The 16435-nt window shown below is 39.8% G+C and overlaps 1 protein-coding gene across 9 annotated transcripts in view; it reads left to right on the forward strand.

The window, feature by feature from the left end:
* Window positions 1-16435, forward strand: part of ERC1 (ELKS/RAB6-interacting/CAST family member 1) — a 518184-nt gene that overhangs the window by 40077 nt on the left and 461672 nt on the right. For all 9 annotated transcript variants that reach the window (XM_055141299.1, XM_055141303.1, XM_055141300.1 and 6 more), the window contains exon 2: window positions 10987-11811. In XM_055141299.1, coding sequence (XP_054997274.1) covers window positions 11143-11811 — 669 coding nt within the window. In that variant the 5' untranslated portion in view covers window positions 10987-11142. The remainder of the gene's footprint in view (window positions 1-10986; window positions 11812-16435) is intronic.

Genomic DNA, 16435 nt, shown 5'->3' on the forward strand with positions numbered 1-16435 from the left:
TGGATTGTGGCCGTTAATGCGCTTCAAGGTCATTGTTTTTATCCCGGGAGTTCAGTATTTTTATAGGGATGGTAGGGCTGGAGTAGCCTTTTGGGTACTGGTAGCAGCTTGGGGTATGGATGTGATTGCCGAGGCTTCCAGAAGTACAGGGAGGGAAGTAGCCCATCCCAACCCTGAGAAAGCCTGGAGATTTTAGTCACAAAACCCGCATACCCAAATTTTTAGCAGATTATATCTCAGTGAGGTCCGTCCCAAGATGGTGCAGTCTGGCCAGGGGTAGAGTGGCAATTTTGGACCTGGCTCTGCTGGGGACTCTGCTTGGGTGGGCACCAGGCTGATCCGTCCCCCTCTGATTTTCCATGGTCTGTTCAGCCTTGTGCAGGTCTTGAGATTTAACTGTGGCTTTTGATTTCTTTTGAGATTTATTTATGGGTCTCTGAAACAAGTCTGGCAAAAGAGCTTACATGGTGGCACTGGAGTTGGCTGTGGGGGTGACTGCGGGTGCTTCAGGAGTATTGGGAAGCGGGGCAGGCAGCCCATCTGACCCCGAAAAAGCCTGGAGATTTCAGTCACAAGACCCACATGTCCAAATTTTCAGCAAGTTAGCATTTCAGTGAGTTCCGTCCTGAGATGGTGGAGTCTGGCCCGGGGCATGGCGGTGATTTTTGGATTTTTGTGGGAGCAAGCAGCTGCCAGGGTCTCTGCTTGTTTGGGCACCAGGCTGACCCACCCCTTTTGATTTACCCTGGTCTGTTCACTCTTGTGGGACTCATCCCAGACTAACTGCAACTTTTGACTCTTTCGAGATTTAAATTTTGGTCTGTGAAGCACAGCCAGTGAATAGCGTGTAGAGCTGAGCCAGAGGTCGTTTGTGGCTCTGGCTCATACCCAACTTTTGTCCATTTAATTTCGCAGGAAACTTGGTCCTGAGTTGTTGGGGTCCATAAGAGACACAGTGTCAATTTTGGGGTATCAGGAAGCCTGAAGGCACTAACAGGTTGCTGATACTCGCCCTGTGGGTACAAGTTGACCCGCTGGTGGTACCATACCACCAGCACCACTACCATAGCCTGTGCTAGTTCTCAGATTGTGTTTGCAGAGTCCTCCCTGAGGAGTGAGGACTCCTATTGGGAGAAAGCTGGCATGGGTTATTGCTTACTATATAAAAGTGGTGGTTCCCTGAACTCAGTATTCCTTAGTTGGGGTACACTGTTTGGTTACCTCTGCCACCTTGTAGGCCTTTGGGGTGTGAAACCTGTGGAAACATTATTGCTGTGGAAACACAAGCTTGTGTGCTAGAGAAATAGTTACTTGTCTCTGATCACGGAGACTTGTCTGATCTGTCAGTATTCATGGAATAGTCACAGATGAATGCATTGTAAGTTGGGTAAAATAAAATTTCAGATCTTTTATAGTTCTTTTTTTAAAGCCATTTTTATGGAGGTACTGGGATTTACAATATTGTTTCTCATACTTTTCATGGCTCCATCATTCCAGCATCACACATCACTAGACTGCTTTCCGAGACCGGTGTCCAAAGGAGCCCTTTCACCTTCTCCCCCCATAGCTAAGCCCAATTCTGTAGATGCTTCGGTTCTGATGACTTTAACCACGTGTTGTTCCCTTACAGTGTTTCCTTTGTTTACCTCACATTTTGGAAGAGCATTCCCCACCAAACTCCCCCCTTTCCCCCCACCAGTGGAGGTGGTGGTAAAATACACTTAGATTAATGGAGCTAAGCTACTACTAAACTACTAGAATTCCACAAAATTGTGAGTAAAGATAACTTGATAAATTAGAATTGTTTTTCAAAATCTTATTGTTTTAAAAACAGGTATAGAAATTAAAAACAATACTATAAATCTAAGCTATTAAATTTTAAGATTTACATGATGTAGATATGTCCTATAAATTTTAAATTGGGTAAGAGTTAAGAAAGTTAAGAAAAATTTAAGGGGGGATCTGAATAGGCCTATAGTAGTAATAAAGTATATTTTATCCTAATAAAGGAATACTGGCTCTGTTAGAAAATTATAGATACTTCTTAAGTGTCTGCATTAAAAAGTATAGGATTGTAATAAAAACCTGTGGATTAAAAATAACACCTGGTCAGATGTATAATATTCAGTATAAATAAATACTAATTCATTATTGCAAATGTATAAAATTCCTTAGCAGGGTAGGAGTATACAGACTTTTTTTTTTAAATATAGGGCCACCATGGATGAGTGTCTTACACAGTGCCATGTACTAGGAATTTGTCTTGCCCTTTAAAGAAGCTTTTTTTTTTTCCTTTTGCTTTTTGGGTCACACCTGGTGATGCACAGGGCTGACTCCTGTCTCATACACTCAGGAATTATTCCTTGAAGTGCTCAGGGGACCATATGGGGTGCTGGGAATCAAACCCTGGTCAGTAATGTGCAAGGCAAATGCCCCACCCTCTGTGCTATCGTCCAGCCCCAAAGAAGCTTCTTTAATGCTTCTTGCAAGATTGGTTTTAAGGCTGTGATTCTTTCAGCTGTTGCATGTATCTGTATCTTCCTTCAAATCTGAATGACAGTCTAGCTGGATAGTGTATTCTTGGTGATGTGTTCAGTTCATAGAGTTCTTATACTATATCCCTCCATTCTCTTCTGGCCTGTATAAAGTCTCATGTGATAGATCTGCTGTGAATCTTATGGGCTTTCCTTTTTTTGGGGGTATGGTGCTTTCAAAATTCTTTTTCTATCTTTGAATTTTATCATCTTGAGTACATTGTGTTTTGGGGTTTTCCCAGTTGAGTCTATTTTTGCTAGGACCCTTTGGGTCTCTTGGATCTTGGTGCCTGCATTTCTAAACCCTGGAAAGTTTTCATAACATTTAAATTTTATTTTATGATTTTTAAAAATTGGATCATCGTGAAATACACAGTTACAGAGTTGCTCGTGATTGGATTTCAGTCATACAGTGTTCCAACACCCATCCCTTTACCTTTCCCACCACCAGTATCTCAGATTTTTTGGGAAATTTTTATTGGTGATTTTAATGTGTTGCTTTATTCAATTTGCCTGTTGTGATTCAAGGATTCCCAATGACTTTGATAATGATCCTCTTGTATTAATCCCATAGTTCTCTTGTATGTTCTCATTTGTTTTCAAACTATTTTCCACCTGTTTTCCAGTTGTTTCCTCTGTATCATCTTGCAGTTCCTTGATGTTTTGCTCACCTACTGTTTATCTGCTGTGCAGAGCTTCAATTGAGCTATTAATATCTAATTTTTGCTTGCGGTTTTCTCATTTCAGCATTCATACTTTGTTGTGCTTTGTTGACAATCCATGCTGTTGTTTCTTTGAGCTAGTGAAACATCCTCACATTGGTGTTACTAAGGTCATTGTCTGATGATTTACTGAGCTGGGTGGTGCTGGTTGTGTTACTGATTTGCTCATTGATGCTAGAAGTTTAGTGGGCTTCTAGCATCTTCCCCATTGGGTTTGTGCTTTTGTTGTGCTGAGAGAGAATCTTTTTAGTTAGTTCTCCTGTGACTCTGAGGAATTAGGCTGGGAATTGTTCTTTTCCTTCCCTGCCCATCTTCACTGATGATAGGAAGTATAACTGTAAGCAGTGTAAAATGTGATGAGGAACACGTATATGGCAATGTACTTCAGGAGATGTAGGGAAGGGGGTGTGCTGAAATGGCACAGGTTGAGGGTGGTGGCTACCAGGCCAAGTTGGAAGGGAGGGGTATCTGCTTGCCCCTGTTTCACAAAGATCTCAGAGTTGTCAGTTTTGAGATCTATCTACCTGTAGGGGTGTAGGGGTGATGCAGCAAGCAGAGGTTCAGACACTGTGGACCTGGCACTGGCTCATTGAAATGGCATTATGTCTCCTTTTATAGCTCTTGATATAAAGTTGCTGCTGTTTTACTGTGGTGTACTCTGGAAATAAGCCATACATGCTATATAAATTCTATATATTCTAAATACATAAATTCTATAACTTTTAAAAAAAGGTAAGTAAAGGCAAAATGGTGTCAGAGTGATAATACAAGGGTTAAGGCACTTGCTTTGCATGTGGCAGGCTCTAGTTCGATCTGTAGCACTACATATGGACCCCAGAGCACAGGAATAGCCTCTGACAGTGGTTGCCAGGTGTTGCCAAAAATTTGAAAAAACAAAAATAAAAACAAAACAAACAAACAAACAATAAACCAAGTTATTTCCAAACTACTAAAGTGATCTTATAACCTATTAGAAGATCAATGGTCTTAAGTTTGAAAAACATTGTTTGTGAAACTGAAGGTAGGAAATAAGTTTAGAAAGTTGTATTTTTGGTGGGGTATGTTGATAGAAACCAAGGTATTGTGAAAGCAAAGTATGAGGATCAGTTTGGGAAATATTTGGAAGACAAATGGATAGGAATTTTATTCACTAACTATAAAGAGGGTGTGAGAGAGTTTAGGACTTTAGAAGGACCCCTAAGTTCCTAGTTTAAATAATGGTATGATTATTCATTTTAGTAGAAGAAAGAACATCCCTCATGTTCTTTTTCATGTTGTAAGAGCAGGTGAGTTTAAAGAGTAGGGAGAATTAGCAATCTGAGTTTGTTATGGGCACACGATGAGCTTGAGGTATTTTGTGAAGCATAGAAATAGAGATGTTCACGTAGTGAGATATATAGTTATGATTGTTAAAGAGGAGATACATATTTGGAGTCTTCTTTGTGTCAATATTTGAATCTGTGGTTGCAGAAATAGTTCCCTAATGAGATACTATGGTGTGAGAGTACATGCGTGAAAGTATAACTCTGGAGAGCACAACCGTTTAGAGGAGTGAACAAACAGGGGGACTAGGAGAAAGGAAGGGAGTGTCAAGAAGTTGGGAATGTTTAAGATGAGGGATTAGAAATACAGATCTTACAAATGCATAGGAGAGAAAAAGCAATTGAAGTAGGATCTCTGAAGAAGCCAGAGGGAATGGTAACTGACGTACCTGTGGAAGGATTAGCTTTACGTGTCTCTCATCATAGTGAAGAAAAATAGGATGGGTTTTGAGGCGAATATGGCAGGAGGAAGTTAGGGCAGTTCCTTTTGGGTTTGTTTATTTTCCTGTATGTGGGAGTGATCTCTATGAATTGATTTGGACTTGCCATAAGAAACCACCCCACTTGGGAGGTAGCTCAAAGAGAAAGTACACATGCTCGGCAGGAGTGAGACCTAGACCTGGGTTTGATCCCAGCAATACTGTACGGTTATCCTCCCCGTTCTCCCCAGCAACTTCAGAGAAATTCCTTGAGCAGAATCTTGGGAGTAGCCTCTGAGCACAGTGAGACTCGGTGTCCGTCCACCTTCCCTGCCCCCCACAAAAGATTTGAGTGGTATTGCTACACACACTGCTACACGCACCAGGGAGAGAATTTATGCATAGGCTTTGCATGCAGGAGGCTCGGGTTTGATCTGCGGTACCACATGATCCCTCAAGAAATGCTGGGAATAGTCCCTGAGCATTTCTGGAGTTTTATATACTTGGGCTCATACTGCATCCCTTTAAAAACACTTTCAAAAAACATGTAGTATTTTAACATGTATATGTATAAAATAAATAGTAATATTTAAAAAAAATTATTTTGGGGGCAATTTAGGTTTGTCCCTGGCACCCCATATAGTCCTCTGAGCACTGCCAGCAGTGATCCCTAGAGCAGAATCAAGGGTTCCCCCTGAGTACCATCGAGTATAGCCCCAAAACAAAAAATAATAAAGTTTGTATTAAAAATACATATACAACCAGTGACTGGGTAAGGTGCTTGCTTTGCATATGGCCAACCTGGGTTTGATCCCCTGTATTCACCCCATGTGGTCCCCACTATATTATCACTTCAGCTTCTGGTTATATATATGTATATATATATATTTTTTCTTTTTGGGTCACACCCAGCAATGCACAGCGGTCACTCCTGGCTCATGCACTTAGGAATTACCCCTGGCGGTGCTCAGGGAACCATAAGAGATGCTGGGATTCAAACTTGGGTTGGCCTCTTGCAAGGCAAACGCCCTGCCTGCTGTGCTATCACTCCAGCCCTTCTGGTTGTATGTTTTTCAAGGAAAAATGTAAAATTTTCTCCCCTCTTGGAACCCTCCCCTTGCCCCCGACCTTCTCTGGGGCCAGAGAGATAGTATAGCAGATAGGGTGCTTGCCTTGCACGGGGCCAACCTGGGTTTGGTCCCTGGCATCCTTATATTCCTGAGCACTGTTAGGAATGATTCCTGAGACAGAGCCAGGAGTAATCCCTAAGCATTGCTGGGTGTGGTCCAAAAACTTAATCAAAAACTGTCTTCCCTGAAGTTTGTAAGATTAGAGAGGAAGTACGAAGGTTTCAGATATAATTAGTGAATTTTCTTCTTTTGTTTTATAAGTGAATATAGTTCTGATAATAGCAAATATTCCACATTCAAATGCCATTTTTCAGTGTGACTTCAGCATTACTATGCACCTTCTAAATGTTGAACATGATATGAAATTTTATTATTGGATCTTTGCCTGTTCACTATGATTTAGTTATTTGATTCTGTGAAAATAGAGTACCATTCAAAAGCACAATTGGATTTTTTTTTTATTGAATGTAACCATTTAAAATTCTGATGGCATTATTCCTGAGGCTGAATTGTTCTTTGTTAGTTTATTGTTATTATTATTATTTGCTGAAAAAAGGCTTTTGCCTTAATAACTTGTACATGTGATTACTTGAGTTGTATGCCTGAGAAAACCCAAGATTTTAGAATACTTGATGACTTGGACATGCTGTCTTAAAAGTCGGTGGAAACTCTGATAGCCTATAGAGCAGTGAGTGGGTGATTCAGCACAGTATTTAAGAATCTCCAAGGCTCTGGAATTAGGTGCCCTAATTTGGGACCTGATGCACAATCTTGATAACTATGTCTTTTAACATTACGCTTTGGAAACCTTCTTTTGCCAAGGCCATTTGAATATTTATAACATCATTTATGAGCCACACAATACAGGCAGATGAGAAAGAGCCAATGAGAAACATGCCTTTCTGTTCAGCCATGTCCCAGGGCCAGACCACATGATTGTGCAGACCTTATACCGCCTGTGGACAACACATACTCCACATATTGCCTTAGATGAATCACTTAACACCTTGCTTTCTTTATAAAATGGATATAATTATATTACTTACTTTTAAAGTCTCAGAATTAGTGGAATGCTTGTCATATTGTAAACACTAAATGTTGTCTTTGTTATTATTCAAAGGAATTTGGATAGTAAGTGTTCACTTTAAGCAACAGTGTGATTACTTCTGAAAAAGGAAAATAAAATTTTTGGATCCCCTTTTGTTCATTTAGAATTTACTTGAATAAATACTACGTAGAATGTTACATGTCACCTACCTTACAGTTCAGATTAGTTATAGAAAACTTCTTTACTTCATGAGCAGATTAGTTTTAGAAAGAAGTTATTTGTTACAAAAAAACCCCAACACATTACTGACAGGAACAGAGTGATAGGACAGCAGATAGGGTGTTTGCCTTGCATGTGACTAATCTGGGTTTGATATCCAGCATCCATATGGTCCCCTGAGTCTGTCAGGAATGATACCTGAGTGCAGAGCCATGAGTGAGCCCTGAGTACTGCTGGGTATGGCCCTCCAGCACCCTTCCCCTCCCAAAAAAAAGCAAGCCAAACGACCAATCAAAACTACAAAAACTAAAATAAATTGCATTACTGGCAGACCATTTCAGTTTTGGAGCCAGTGCTACTGTTGAAGTGGAATCTTAAAGGTTGAAATTTTATTTCCTGTCCTGCTTGTTACGCTAGGTCAAGGCTTCTTAGAGAAATGTTTATGTGATCCTGGGTATATAGGTATAAAAATAGGAATGCAAGTGAAATTTTTACTGATTATAAGTCTTTAATTTGGGAGATTGGGTCATCTATACTTGTGCTCAGGACCTACTTTTTTTTTTTCTTTGGCTTTTGAGTCACACCCAGTGATATTCAGGGGTTATTCTTGGCTCTGCAGTTAGAAATTACTCCTAGTGATACTTCGGAGACCATATGGGATGTTGTGGATAGAACCTGGGTTGGCTGCATGAAAAGCAAATGCCCTACCTCTACCTGCTGTACTTTTGCTTAGCCCACCTCTTTTTTTTTTTTTTTTCCTTTTGGACCACAACTAGTGATACTCAAGGATTGCTCCTGACTTTGTGCTTAGGAAACACTCCTGGAAGTGCTCCTCAAGGTGCTCTGAGGACCATTTGTGTGTGCTGGGGATCAAACCCAGGTCACCTAAATGCAAAGCAAGCGCACACCCTGCGGTGCTGTTGCTCCAAAACAGGACTTTTGTTTCTTTGTGTAGGGATCACTCTTGGCAGTGCCTGTGGGACCATAAGTGGTGCTGGGGATTGAACCAGATTTGGCTGCATGCAAGGCAAGGATTAAACCCAATACTATCTTGTGTAAACAAGAAATTTATCTTAAAACAAAAATCTTTAAAAGTTACATGATCTTATATGGGGTGTGATCTGAGACTTAAAGCTAGGAGGCCAGAGAGACGCGCAGCAGTCTGGAGTACATGCTTAGTGTGCTGGAGGCTAGGATTTGATCCCTGGCACCTAGAGTTCCCTGCACAGAGTCAGGTGTGGCCCCTAAAACAAAACCAGACCAAACCAAAAAAACCAACAACAAGAAGTTAGATCCTAGACTGTTTTTACTGCATCACTAATTTAGTTTTGAACTCCCAGTGCATTCATATTTCTGAGGACCTTGAGTTTCACCGGAATATCTCATCTTTTATATTTTTGATCTTATGATTTACTTGTTATTTACATGAAGTAATACTTAAAATAATTTGACATAACAGAAATTTGGGCAAGTATTATTGAGATTGAGTATACTGAAAAATGTTACTTGACTCAAGTTAATCTTGTGATGAGTATTGTAAAATCATAGAGTGCTAGTTTAAATCTATTGATTTGTTTTTGAGAGAAGTCTGGAAAGTAGATACCTGTAATACATATTTTAATTATGTACTGTTTGAATATAAACACTTTCCTTGAAAAAAACTTAGTTTTATTGTAATATGAGTATACACAGCTAAAGTGTAAGTGAAGCTAAAGTTTCTACAAACATTTTTATCCAAATTGTAAGTGAAACTAAAGTTTCTACAAACATTTTTATCCAAACTCCACTTAATAATACATGTTCCCTTTCTCTTTAATAATTTTATTTCAGATATGACTTTTCCTGCATAGCTGTTCGTAATAGGTTTTGTATACAAATCTTTGTTCTTCCATTGTATGTACTTTCATCTAATTCTTTCCTTCTGTATGCTAAGCAGTGCTCAGGAGGTTGGGGGCCGGTGGGGCCATAGGATCAGCTCAGCACAAGGGCCTGAGGATACGATTCTGCGTGAAGCCTATCGTGTTGGGGATACTGGGCCACCATGTAGTGTTCAGGGGACCATGTGGTGCTGGAATGAACCCGGGTTGGACACCTGCTAGGCATGCGCCCTAACTATTGTTTCTTGACCTCTCTTGCTCTCACGCTCTCTCTCTCTCTCCCTCCTCTCTTTCCTTCCTCTTGTATGTTCAAGACATGTGCTCTACCACTAGTCACATACCCTGCCCTTCTACTGCTTCCAGTACTTTTCTGTTTTTCGTGTGCGTGAAACTAATTTCTGTTGTATGAAGTGGAGTGTATTTTTGTATTGGTTTTTCAAACCCAAACCCTGTTTATTGAACTATTTATCCTTAAAATATTTTTTACTATAGTTTTAAATGGTTGCTAGTCCATGTGAAATCATATTGATATAGTTTTGGGGTACAAATCTCCCCCTCCCCCCGCCCCATAATTCCCTGGGCCATATGTAGTAATATCCTGTAACAATGTAGACACATTGTTTTCTGAATGAAGTAAACAAATAATCACACTAAGTGAGATACATATGGCAAATAAGTGACCTCTCTTAGATCAAGCTAGGCTTTATTGTTTGGTAAGTTAAAAAAGAAAAGCTTATGTGTAAGACCTTGTGTTTCAACCCTGACACCCCTTGGGTCATCTTCCCTCTGCCTTCCCTACTGGAAACAAGTTATTTTCAAAAGTTTTTGAATTTTTACCTCACAAAAAAAGGGATTATGGTAATTTAACTTGCCAATCAGGAGGCATCTTCCTTTTCTATTTGATTTTAGATTGTTTCAAAATACAAATATTGTACTTTTGTATGTTTACTATTCTATTTAATTTTGGAGATGGTTTGTTGAAGAATCCTGTAGAGATTTTCATTAGGATGTGAAGCGGTTGGGAAAGTATTGACACCATTATGGTCTTTGCCTTTCCATTTGCTAGCATAGATTACTTTTTGTCATGTATTCTTTTAGTCAGTGCTTGCTTGCACAATTTTAGATTATCTCAAAGCATGTTTGCAGTTTTGTTGTCATTGAAATATAATTTTAAAAAGTTACTTGTCATTGTTGATATAGAATCAAATATTGATACTTATATATTAGTATTATATCTGATTGAGGTCTGTTTTAGTTGTCAGTTGATGATACCAGGCTTTCCTATTAGACTATGGTGTAGACACATTCTTGAGTTTTATCTTTTGCTAGTCAGTGTCTTATTTATCTCTTGTTTTTCTTTTCTGTTTGTTTGATAGAGCTTTGTATTTCAGTTTTGAGGAATGTGTGATATTTTAAAAATGTTAGTTATTATTGGTGGTGGAATATGTGCACTGGTGAAGGGATGGGTGTTTGAGCATTGTATAACTGAGACTTAAACCTGAAAGCTTTGTAACTTTCCACATGGTGAATCAATAAAAGAATTAAAAAAAAATAAAAATGTTAGTTACAAAGTAAATTGTGCCACAATCAAATTTGAATGCATCAGATTAAACAGATTATAGAAGGGGAGATGATCCTTGAGTATGTGTAATAAAGTTTCTGAGAAGGGATATGCTTACTACTGGAAAATTTAATGTATTACCTTTTCTTTACAGATATGGTGTGAAATATTTCTGCAAGACTGGATAGCTGATGACCTGTTTCTTCTGATTAACCTTAAGCAGACTTACAGCCATAGAAAAGCCTCACGGAGTTCCACATTTTGCTTTCTGCTTTACACCTTTTCTGTTAACTAAATTTATCCTGCAACCATGTATGGAAGTGCGCGCTCAGTTGGAAAGGTGGAACCAAGTAATCAGAGTCCTGGGCGTTCACCAAGGCTCCCACGTTCTCCTCGCTTGGGTCATCGTCGAACCAATAGTACAGGAGGGAGTTCTGGAAGCACTGTTGGAGGTGGCAGTGGGAAAACCCTTTCAATGGAGAACATACAGTCCTTAAATGCTGCCTATGCCACATCTGGCCCTATGTACCTAAGTGACCATGAAAATGTGGGTTCAGAAACACCGAAAAGCACCATGACACTTGGCCGTTCTGGAGGACGCCTGCCTTATGGTGTTAGGATGACTGCTATGGGAAGTAGCCCCAACATAGCTAGCAGTGGGGTTGCTACTGACGCTATAGCATTCGGAGAGCACCACCTTCCTCCTGTGAGTATGGCTTCGACTGTACCTCACTCTCTTCGTCAGGCAAGAGATAATACAATCATGGATCTACAGACACAGCTGAAGGAAGTATTACGAGAAAATGATCTCCTGCGGAAGGATGTAGAAGTGAAAGAGAGTAAATTGAGTTCCTCAATGAATAGCATCAAAACTTTCTGGAGCCCAGAGCTAAAGAAAGAAAGAGCCCTGAGAAAAGATGAAGCTTCCAAAATCACTATTTGGAAAGAACAGTATAGAGTTGTGCAGGAGGAAAACCAGGTTAGTTTTATACGTACGTTTCTTTTTATTATAGATTTCATGTGTATAAATGAAGTGAGTCATTTTAACTCTTTCTTCTTTAGGTTTTTCCCTTCTTGTTCAGTTATTCCCTTGTGATTTTAGGATTTTCTGCCCTTCATTTCTAAGTCTTTTCCATATTTGGCCCTAATTTTACTTTCTGGTTGCTATGTCTGCTTGCTTTCCATTCTTGCTTTATTTCTTTTCTCTGGCTTTTCTTTCTACTCTCCCTTCTTTGCTTTCCTCATATGTTATTATTATTTTTCCAGTTCCTGGAAGAACAGAATTTGACCACATTCTCTGAGATTAATTATAAAAATTATTCATATTATGTAAATTAAATTTGAGTTGTAGCATTAAGGTTTACCATAGTAAAAAGACAGTCAAATAAAGCTATAGAGGTAGATAGAGCATACTTGCATATATGTGAACCTCCAGTACCCACAGTTCAAAAAAGACTTTCCTAAAGATACATCAGTATGTTGATAGCATGGAACAAGAATTACTTAACAGAAATTAATATTGGACTGGGGAGAAAGCTCAAAGGACCAGAGTGCATGTTTGTACAGGGAGCTCTGGTTTGATCTCTGGCACCACATAGTGTCCCTCACACTACTCACAGTGACCCCCCCAAGCACTAAGCCGGGAGCAGCTCCCGTGTACCATGGTGTGTGGCCCAAAATACAAGCAAAGATGAAAGTTTACATTTGTGGCATAAATATTTGTAAAGTACAAATTATGATTTCACTTTGAATAATAATTTCACTAGTTTTTGAAATAGAAATAAAACCGTAGCTTCAGGATCCTTTTCTCCCTCCCCTCTCTTCACCCAGGCAGAGAAATGTGGTAAGCCCCATCATCTCTCACTGAAATTCTTAAGTCGATGCTAATTCTTCATCTACGTAAAAACAAAATGGCCACTTACCAATTTGCAGTGACATCCTCTTCCTTCAGTTTCTTCTTGTCTTACATGGAACCAAGGCCAATTCTCAGATTATACCTAGGAAGCTCCCAGTGTGTCCCAACATCAGGTAAAACCAGATGTGCTACAGCGGCTCCATCTGTAGCATAAACAGCACCATCAAAAGCGTGTGACCCATGGTAACCTTGTTCTAGGAATAAAGTCAGCATGTACTGTAATTATTATAGAGACAAACATGTATTCATGAGACCACAAGCACATTAATTAATCTTGATAGAATGAAGGAGCCTATTACACACCTCTAGAGTTTTAACATTAATGTTCCTACTCAGGTCTGTTATTAGTTAGGTATTACACTAAGACGTTATCTCCAGGGTGCCCACTGTGAGGAGTGTGTGTGTGTGTGTGTGTGTGTGTGTGTGTGTGTGTGTGTGTGTATTTGCTCTCCAACTGCTCTCTTTCAGCCTTCTCTTCTTGTGCAGAGATTCTTGTATATAAGTTACCTTTGTTATTCCAAAGACAGAAAAGAAAAAAGATTCACTTTTCCTGTGTTCTCTTTTACTCCCCTCTATCTTTTTTTAAATTCTGTGGTGCCAGGGATTAAACCCAGACTTCATACCTGTAGGACAAGTACTCTATCTCTGAGTTACATTCCTGGTCCCTCCCCTGTATTTTTTTTTTCTTTTTTTGCTTTTTGGGTCATACTCAGCAATGCACAGGGGTCAATCCTGGCTCTGCACTCAGGAATTACTCCTGGCAGTGCTCAGGGGACCATATGGGATGCTGAGAATCGAACCTGGGTTGGCTGCGTGCAAGGCAAATGCCCTACCCCCTGTGCTATCACTCCAGCCCCTCACCCCTGTATTTTTTTTTTTTAAATTTATTTATTTTTAATTAGAGAATCACTGTGAGGGTACAGTTACAGATTTATACACTTTTGTGCTTATACTTCCCTCATACAAAGTTCGGGAACCCATCCCTTCACCAGTGCCCATTCTCCACCACCCGTAAACCCAGTGTCCCTCCCACTCTCCCCAATCCCATCTCCCCCCCACCCCACCCTGCCACTGTGGCAGGGCATTCCCTTCTGTTCTCTCTCTCTAATTAGCTGTTGTGGTTTGCAATAAAGGTGTTGAGTGGCCGCTGTGCTCAGTCTCTAGCCCTCATTCAGCCCTCAACTCCCTTCCCCCACATGGCCTTCGACTACAATGTAGTTGGTGATCGCTTCTCTGAGTTGCCCTTTCCCCGGAACGTGAGGCCAACCTCGAAGCCATGGGGTCAACCTCCTGATACTTATTTCTACAGTTCTTGGGTATTAGTCTCCCACTCTGATATTCTATATACCATAGATGAGTGCAGTCTTTCTATGTCTGTCTCTCTCTTTCTGACTCATTTCACTCAGCATGAAACTTTTCATGCCCATCCACTTAACTACAAAATTCTTGACTTCCTTTTTTCTAACAGCTGCATAGTATTCCATTGTATAGATGTACCAAAGTTTCCTCAACCAGTCATCCGTTTTGGGGCATTCGGGTTTTTTCCAGATTCTGGCTATTGTAAACAGTGCTGCGATGAACATACATGTGCAGATGTTGTTTCGATTGTACTTTTTTGCCTCTCTGTCACCCCTATATTTTTAAGAGAGAATTTTGAAATGGTGACCTTATTGGTGACATTATACTTGATAGTACTTTAGGGTCAGATTAATAAAGATGAAATAATCAAATTTATTTTGGTTTCTTCAGTGTTCTTGAATTCCAAGAATTTAAAAGGATTTGAAGTTATCTGTCTCTGATGGTTTAATTGCTTTATCATTCAGTTATTTTGGTTTGTTTACATTTTCTATGTGTTTTTTGTTTTTTTTTGGCGGGGGGCACACCTGAAGAGTGCTCAGGGCTTACTGTTGCCTCTCTGCCCAGGTATCACTTCTGGAGAGCTTGGGGGACCATATGAGGTGCCAGGAATTGAACCGGGGTTGCTCTGGCCCCATTTCTCTATGTTTTAAAGCTCTAGAATTGCCTTCCTTGCGTAGTTTTTTTTTTTCTGATCATAAAAATAATAGGCTATTTCTTTGCCCCAGAGATTGGCCTGCATCTCAAGTCAAGACGTACCTTTTCCCCTCTGGAGAAGCACGTGTTCTTTCTTGAACATGTATGTCTTTGTCTCCACCCTAATGTTTCTCTTCACTTAAATAATAGATATATAAAGATAAGACATATATATGAAAAATAGATAAAATAAGATTTACTTCAAATCTGCCCATCTATGATAACTTTGTTGTTTTACTTTTAAAATATTTCTTCTTAATAAGCTATTTCTGCATAGAAATATATAAATTATTTTTAAATTTTTTAAAAAAAATTTTATTTTGGGGCCGGAGTGATAGCACAGCGGGTAGGGCGTTTGCCTTGCACGCGGCCGACCCGGGTTCGATCCCCGGCATCCCATATGGTCCCCCAAGCACCGCCAGGAGTAGTTCCTGAGTGCAAAGCCAGGAGTAACCCCTGAGCATCGCTGGGTGTGACCCAAAAAGCAAAAAAAAAAAAAAAAAAAAAGTTTATTTTATTGAATCACCGTGACAAAAGTTACAAAGCTTTCAGGTTTAAGTCTCAGTCATATAATGATCAAACCCCCATCCCTTCAGTGCACATGTTCCCCTACCATTCTCTCTATACTTTGAATACATTCAATATTTCAACAGTGAACTCACTATTATTATTTGGAATTTCTCCCCAACAATCAAACCTGCTGAAAAGGCATCGTTTGATAATTTGTTTTCCATTACTGAGAATGAAGATTATATGAGCTCCTGGTTTTGGATTTCTGATATTTTGCCTCAGTTCACAGTCTAGATGCATTTCTATAAGAAGCTGCTGGGTGCCAAAATGGATTAGTAGAACTCCTGGATCATAGTCTTTAAGGAGCAGAGGGGCCGTGTCGTGCACAGCTGCTCCGGATCTCATCTGGGCGGAGAGTGTGCCGGTAACACCCCCATCCCATGATCTCTTGCTTGCCACATCACTGCAAGCTCATACCTCTGGGTTGTGAGTTCTAGAAGATGGCGGACGCCACATGGGCACCGCTGCTTCCCCTGCCTTCGCTGCTATCTCCCCCATAGAAAGAAAGCTTTGAGAGAGAAAATCCTTCCCCCTCCCTGGGTGGCATGGGGTTGTAGCTCAGTTCACAGTCTAGATGCATTTATCGACACATATAAATTTTACACAAATGGAATACTGTACTGTTAGACTGTGACTTGTTGTAGCTAACAACTTCTATAGCATATTAAATACTTAAAATCTAAAGCATTATTTTTGCATTATGTCTCTAATATTTAATATAACAATTAAAATCATCATTTACTTCATAGTACGTTGTGAATTGAAGGCTATACCTTTGAATTGAACTCAAATACCTTTGAATTTGAGACTTTTGTTTTTTATATTTTGGGCTTCCGCAGGAGTACTGGGTATTATCAGAACTGCATCTTAACGGTGTTTGGGAGAACACGTGGTATCAGGATTCTAACCTGGGTCCCAGTGCATTCCAGACTTGCATTTAGACCTTTGAGCTATTTCTCTGGCTCTTGAATCAGAGATTTTATTTTTGTTACTCTTATTTTTGACTTTTGGGCCACATCTGGCATTGCTTAGGTTTTACTTTCAACTCTGCTTCTGCATTGCTCCT

Source organism: Sorex araneus, chromosome 6 (genome assembly GCF_027595985.1).
Source record: "Sorex araneus isolate mSorAra2 chromosome 6, mSorAra2.pri, whole genome shotgun sequence".
NCBI classification, from domain to species: domain Eukaryota; kingdom Metazoa; phylum Chordata; class Mammalia; order Eulipotyphla; family Soricidae; genus Sorex; species Sorex araneus.